This window comes from Pterocles gutturalis, unplaced genomic scaffold (genome assembly GCF_000699245.1).
Source record: "Pterocles gutturalis isolate BGI_N339 unplaced genomic scaffold, ASM69924v1 scaffold45915, whole genome shotgun sequence".
Lineage (NCBI taxonomy): Eukaryota > Metazoa > Chordata > Aves > Pterocliformes > Pteroclidae > Pterocles > Pterocles gutturalis.
Genome location: NW_010140003.1, coordinates 5,301 through 12,879, shown reverse-complemented (window position 1 = coordinate 12,879; position 7,579 = coordinate 5,301). Strand labels below are relative to the sequence as shown.

At 38.4% G+C, this 7,579-nt stretch overlaps 1 protein-coding gene across 1 annotated transcript in view; it reads right to left on the bottom strand.

The window, feature by feature from the left end:
* Positions 1–7,579, bottom strand: part of LOC104469122 (putative sodium-coupled neutral amino acid transporter 9) — a gene marked incomplete at its 5' end in the record, with an annotated part of 11,064 nt that overhangs the window by 1,990 nt on the left and 1,495 nt on the right. Inside the window, one exon of the mRNA XM_010083502.1 lies at positions 7,503–7,579. This exon is cut by the window's right edge and continues 93 nt beyond it. Within this exon, the coding sequence (XP_010081804.1) occupies positions 7,503–7,579 (77 nt within the window). The remainder of the gene's footprint in view (positions 1–7,502) is intronic.

The window sequence follows — 7,579 nt, the reverse complement described above, 5'->3', positions numbered from 1 at the left end:
AGTGTTAAAAGCTGTGCTGTATTTATTACAAAACAACACCATTATCCTTCATTTACACTAATATTTAACTGGTACATGGATGGTGTTCCCATTTGCATGACTCACTCTATTAAAGCTAATTAATTTCACAGCAAATATAACATCTACTGAATATTCAGAGTGCTAAACTCTAAATATCTAGTGTTCTGACTCAAAATATTCTTAGGAGTAAGTATGCGTAATTTGGCAGTTCTTGTGAAAAACACAGTGCGTGGTACTCAGCACTTAAGTATTTCAGATGGGTATTCAAACACCAAAGAAACAATACTGTACAGCTTAATTCCCACAAGAAAGAACTAGCTTGTTCAGAGAATGATCTGAATTGCTCAAAGTGAACTAATGCAATCCAGAGGAAAGGAAAAGATGCATTGAGTGGAAAACATTACACAGAATACAAGGGGGGAAATAACACCTTAAAACTTTAATGCATTTTGACAGACGACAAACATTTAGAATGTTGGGCGTCATTTAATGTATGACCTGGGTACTATTTAGGATGGAATATTTTGTTGAATTTATTTTAGCAAATAATTTCCTGTTGCTTTCCTTTGTGCATTAAGGAGCAAAAAGAGATTTTCTGTTCTGCAAAAGCAGCTTTTCATGCATCATACAAACTCAGTGTAGTTATCCACAAAGCTGAGATTCAGGAGACGATCACTTTTCTTTAGAGAATATGAAATGATGGCATATTTTAACGTAAGTAAAGTCAGGAAATACAAAAAAACTGCGATATTTTGGTCACACAGCTGTTTCTATGAAGGGAAAAAAATTAACAGAGGAACTTACAGGTTTTGTTTATTCTTCTGAAGGATTTGATTTCTTAAAATAAACAAAATCTGTAAGCCAATGCTATTTTTTCTTAACTGCACAATATCTGTATTATAGAGGATGTCACTAACTAACAAGCTTTTTAAAAGTCGCCACTTTCATGGCTGAAAGGCTGGCTGCCAGTTTCCAAGTTAGGAAGAAGGACCAAGAGACTTCGTCCATGGAGGCAATTTAACCACAAAGGAATAATTTAAGATATGGACTATTTCTAACATTTACTCTTAAAAATTGACTTCAAAAAGACAGAAGTAATATCTTCAATTTTGTACACGACATTTTAACAGTGCTACAAGACGTGTACCTCAGAGACTAAAGATCGCAGTGGGAATACAGCAGCTGAAACTTCAACAAAAACATAATTGGATATAAACCTGGTAAAACTCCTAAAATAAAAAATAAAATCCCAAGAATCAGACTTATTAGGGAACGAAAGACCAAATGTTTACTGATTCTCTAATATTGCTAAGGAAAGTCAATTAACTAAACTGTTCACAAAAAAGTGTTTGCCATTAAAAGTTACTTCCTCTCTCCCCACAGATATTGCAAATCTTACTGTCAGACAGCACAACTGAAGCCGAAAAGTTTATGAACACAGAAAATGACAACACTTCTTCCATTCTTTTTTTGCTGAGATTAATTTTTTAGCAAGAGGGATTAAAAAGAGTGCAGGCTAAGTAATTCAAAACCATTTTGCAAGTTTGGGTCAGTTCAGAATATTTTAGCAGAAAACCTTGTCTGAATTTTTTATTCTGACTTTTAAAACAGAAAGTGATTTTGTAGTTCAAAGTTGTTGCTTTTTAAAGAATTAATTCTAGCTTCTTATAACTTCAAAAGCAAAGTGGTCCGTGTATGTGTCTGGTGTGAAATTAAATATTTTTCAACTTCTTGATCTGGGAAAAATAATTGGGTTGGGGAGGGGAATGTGTTTTGGCTGAATTGAAAATGATGGTGTCAAAATCCTGGAGCCTCCAAAACAATTCACTACTTGCAGAGTAGTGCTTTGCAGTTTTAATTGTTACAATTAAGCAGGATACTCACAAACAATACCGAAATCAAAAAGTCTGAAAAGGACTTAAATCCATCTGTTTCAGGACAAAAGATTACATTCTATTTCTCCACTAGAATATCCTTGCTCCTTTTTCTACTTTTTTGAAACAGCCCGACTTGTAACCACAGTACTGGAAAACAGGTGTTTAGTCTCCAAACTCCTTCTTTTACATAGGCAGATAATCATAGTTCATCTCAGCTCCAAGACAGGAAAAAGCCTCATTCTTAACAGAGAGAAAGGCATTATCATTTAGAAGAAAATCTGCCCTCCTCAATAAAGAAGAATCTGATACGTAGTGCTACTAGTAGCTGCATTATTCGAGACAGTATTTTTCCTAAGACTGTAAGTTTCATGCAGGTATGCTCCAGAAAGGACAAACATTTCTCATAGCCCATGACATTTTAACAAGTTCTAAATTGGTCCATTTTTGCCTGGCACTGCCTTATGGTACAATTAATGGTCACCACACATTGCAAAAGGGCAGTCAGTAAACAGTATTTTTCCAGGGCATGTACCACCTCTGCCTATTACAACTACAGGAATAAAAATATTTAAGATTATGTTAAGAGGTCAGAAAGGATTTGTCCCCTTTTTACCTAACCACCCTCCTGGCACACAGCTGTTTTCTAAGTAGCATAACTTTCTTCCTCGTGGTCAGTGGCACCAGAGTTGGGTGGCCCATGCCAGGGCTGCCCGCCTGGGCAGCCTGGTTAGGGTTGCTGCTTGGAGGCACAGGCTGGATTGCCTCAAGGAGGCTGTAATTCACAAAAGAGGCACACCCACGGCAATCCAAGTGCAGCACATGGCGCTCCATCCTTTATATTCTGTTGTCAGTCTCAATATTCTTGGTTGGGCAGATGAAGACTCTTTTCTATAAAGGGCATCACTGCTCACCTGCAAAAATCCTGCAATCCCACAAAAGCAATAGTAGAGAGGAGGAAAAAAAAATAAAAATCAAGGTTTCCTCTAACTCTTGCTTTTTTTCTCCGTTGCAACGTTAACCTTTCAGATTGACAGTCAAGAAACAACCTGGTATGCCAGAAGATCATTAGACGGTTTGCTCTATCAAGTGCCCTCCTGCAGAAGCGGTACAGTTAAGCCACTGAACAACAGTGACCACATACATTCAATTAATTTCAGCATCCTCAAAATAAGAATCATATAGAAAACTGTGAAACCAAACCCTAGGGCAGGGGACATTTCAAGAAATAAACTGATTTTAAATCCCCAGGTCAGATCCAAGGAAAACAGAAGTGCTGGACTCAGCACAGAGTCACAATAAGAGAAACAGGAAAGCAACTAAAAAAGCAAAACATGATCATTTAAGTAAGACTTTTTGAAAGGTTATTGTATCTAAAAAATGCATTTTCTTTTTGGAAATCTTACTCAGGTGACATTGTTCAAAAGACTATGAATCACAGCAGTTAAGAAGCAAGAGAGAAGCTAGGTGAAGAGCAGATAACTAAACACCCTTGCAAACAGCAGAAATATATTTCATTGCATCAGAAGACACACATCTGTGCGAGAACTGGCAGGTCTGCTGGGCTACCATGGAGTAAAGGGAGGACAATCTTTAGGGAAAGCCAAATGATTTCTGTCCATCAGCTTATTTAATCACTCAGAACAGTGAAGATGTTACAATGCTTTAAAAACTGATCAGATGATTGTACAAAGCATTTTATGTGTGGCATATAATTAATCAAGGGAATTATCTGTCACAAATATCAGTGTAGCCAAGAACCAATAACAATAATAAAAAAAATCAGCTTTCTGTACATGTAAGAACATCCCGAGTCACATAAGAAGCAGCAGATAAACCACATGCCTCTGGCCCTAAGTCACCCGTTAAATGACACCATTGCAAGCATATCTCACTTTAGAAAATAGTTTCCCAATACATGACATTTTGGCCTTCCTTTACAACACCAGGCAAAGAAGAAGAGAATTAACAGTTCCTTGGGTTTTGTCCCAGTACGTCACCTTCTATGTTGTAGTCTGTACCCTAGCATACATTTTGCAAAATGAAAGGAATTAGGATGCCTTCTCTAGTCTCTAAATCTTTTGTAGGAAACACAGAAAAGCTCAAGGCTTTGTTCAGGATGCCTGTCAGAAGACTACTGCTCCCAGCATGTCTACACAGGTATTTGTTTTTCAGATGGGCAGAGACACAGATGACCAATACAGGTACCTAACAGGAAGGAGAATCTCCCTTTTTAGAAGCAGGAAGGCTTTTCCTCTCCTTACTGCCAGAGGACATAGGATGCTACTCACTTCCTCTATGCTTCAGAAAAGCTAGCTGCCGCTGTTCAGCTGATCCATGATTTGAAACTTGGGAGGCAAAAAAGCCACGTGTCGTCTGCTTAAGCTTTTAAGTTTGGAGAGAGTGAGCTGCTTCATCACGCAAGACTACAGGTTAGTAGGAAACACGATGGCTAAGAACAGCAAAGCATTGTCAGTAGAAAAATAGCACTGCAAAGTATCTAAAAAGTGTGTGACAGAAGACACGGGGATCCATCTTCAGACAAGAAAAGCTCCCCTGAAGCTGAATAAATGGTCCCTCATTATAATAGAGTTATAATACATGGCCTACCAGCAAAAGCCAGGGTACAAAACAGGATGCTGCTTTTGGTAGAAGTTACCTTGGATTAGACCAGTTGTCAAGACTAAGAACTGCAAAACAGCAAACTAATCCCTTGGTGCTTCATCATATCCAGTGACAGAGAAATAGTAAAGAAAAACGAGTTAAAGCAAAGAATCAAATTGATCTGAGCAATACAGTCACTGCTAGGAAATAAAAACTATCTGGCAACCCTGTAAGCATGTGTGTGATCAAGCTATTCAATCAACAGCCAGCTTTAAGATGCATCCATCCAGGATTCCAAGTTCTCCAGCTAATAACTTAATAGCTATCCATTAACTCCATCCACAGCAGCAGCAGGTATCCACATCTGCAAACAATGGGTCATATGAAGAAGCCTGGCTTTTAATATCAGGTAGCTTCCAGTTCATGTGAAACCTGCAGCACCTCAACATGGAGCAACCCAGGGCTTAAAAACAAAGATAGGAAAATTCAAAATGGAGACTTGGACCAAAGGAGGTGGGTTTTGGTTTTTTTTTTGTAAAAAAAATATAATTGGACTATTATAGCCAGAAGGTAAATTTATAATGTTCGCGCAGCTTCAAAGGAAACTTGATTTAGCACATTGAATCAGAAGGTTAAACGAGGCTAGGTTGCCAACAGAGATCTTAAAATGCACAATCCATATGAATTCAGCACACTACCCAATGTACTGTGTAAACAGTGGGATGGAGATATCATTAGTGCACACCCCTAGACCCCACTTCCACAACCTGTAAATAAAAATAGAAAAGGTGCTAAAATCATGTAAATGTACAGAAACAGTCACAAAAATACAAGATCTGAACTTTGGGTTTTTTTGCTTTTTAAAAATTATTTTAGAAGAACAGCACAGAACACCACTTTCTGTTCTGCTCTTGTTCTCCTGCTTCATCCTTTTGGCTCATTATTTACTTAGAAATTTTCTCCAGCCAAGTGACTGGGAATGTTCCCCTCTGTATATACACCTTAGGCACACACCTAAGAGCTAAAGCCTGAGTCTCTACATATCATTCTTCTTAACTGCCTGAGAACCTTTAGCCCTGGACATTGAAGGTTTTCCTAAAAGAAGCTATGTATATGCAACTACTGGGAGAGTGATCATTTTCCTACACAAAAGCCATGGAACTTAGTAGGTTCTTCAGGGTGGATCAATAGGCTCCCCAGGGAGACATGGGTTTATGTCAGTAAGAGCTGCTATATTTGCAAAATGTTTCCCCAGAAAAGCAGCTCTGGGAAAAACCCAGAATACTGAAATTCTTCCTAGAAAGGTGATACAGGCACACTGCTACCAAAGGACCTTCATCAGCTTTAGCTACTGGTGAGAACCAGTCATCAAAGGACATATTTCACAACCACATAGTAAATCTTTACTATCTTCCCAGAGACAAATCTTGTGCTTGCTACCACCAGTCTTCAATTAGTCCCCATTGCAGAGAAAAACTAAGCGCTGGCCTTGCTGGTTGTAAATGCACAGAAGCTGGAGCTTGGAGGTTAGCTGAGTGATTTTTATTATATTTTTGAGATAGATGGGATACTGGAGAGGGAGTTGCACCCAGCCAGCCAGAATGTACCACCTTATCACTATAGGTTGGAATGGTTTAAGTGGCTTCCTAGAAACCATAATTGACTTCTCAGGAACTTTAAATACCTCCCTATAAGGAATCTTAAAAAAAGAAAAAAAAAGCGAGTGAAGCTACCCACAAGACATCCTGGAAAGAAGAACCAAGCAAGTATTTGCATCATCATATTCATCATACCATGAAGGCTTAAAACAGAAAGTTGGAATTAACCTGAGAAGAGACTGATATGAAGCTGTAGGTTCTAGGACAGGGCATGACATAAGTGAAAGCCATTCTGGTCAGGGAGTAACTGTAGGGAGGATATAGGAAGAGGCACATCCACATAATATAAAGGACACAGCTATTTGCCAGTGGCTGTGAAATATCCATGTTTAGTACTTAAATCAATGGCCTTGTTTCCAACAGTGACTTGCAGCAGTTCTTAAAAGTCTTCTCAACGTTGAACTGTGTACAATTTAGCATCAAAAAAAGTAGGCACTTATTTCACTTCTCAGTGAGGAAGGACCTTCTAAGGACCTTCTCATACCTATTTTAGTAACCAGAAGAAACCTGAAATTTGGAACAACATCTTCCAAGACCTGTATGCTACTGGTGATGCCACAGAGGAAATACACATTTCTTCCTGGGATATTTTTTTCCTTTCCTCCATCAACAGTAATTCACAATATAAAATAAGAAACTCGGAGATAAATACCAACTTCTCAGCTGTGACAAATTCAGACAATACTCCAAATATAAACGCCCTAGGTTTTATTTTTAAAAAAAGCAAAAACCAAACACTAAAATTGAAATCCGCATCAACTCTTCCCTGGAGTTCAGTGTACAAATGCAGGGGTGTAGCTCATTGCTGAAATTAGCATGTCAAAAGCTATTTTTATATGCTGCAGCCTAGATAACACAGCTAACAACTCACTTAGCTTTTAGCTCTGTTTAAAAACAGATGGATGTTTATTAATGATGCACAATCAAAACACATATGGCACTCTGAAAGGTTAATATCCAGAGTGTATGTCCCTCACAGCTTAAAAACCACTTGACAAAATGTTTCTGGACTCAACAAATCTTTTTTCTGTACAACTTTTCTTTTGCCATATAAATGCATCACACAAAGGTAGTATGTTGTCAAAATTTCCCTGTTTATTCACAAAATGAGGAGCTAAAACAGAAGAATCCCCCATTCTGCTCTGCCAAGCTGTATCAGTCCTGATCTGCAGGCAACAGGTTTTTTTGCATGCCTATTCAGCCTCTGACTCAACATTGTGAAATCACCTTCTGAAGTGTACCTAATACAGCAAAGGAAGTCTCCAAAAGCTCAGCCAAATTTCTGACAACAGAAAGCCAGTTAAGCAAAGTGCACCAAGCTGTAGTCAAGGAGCAGACTTCTTACCTTGGGTAAGGATTTCCAAAAAACTGTCTCAACAGCTGAACTCGTGCCAGATAGCCCAACAGTGGGTATACAGTTAT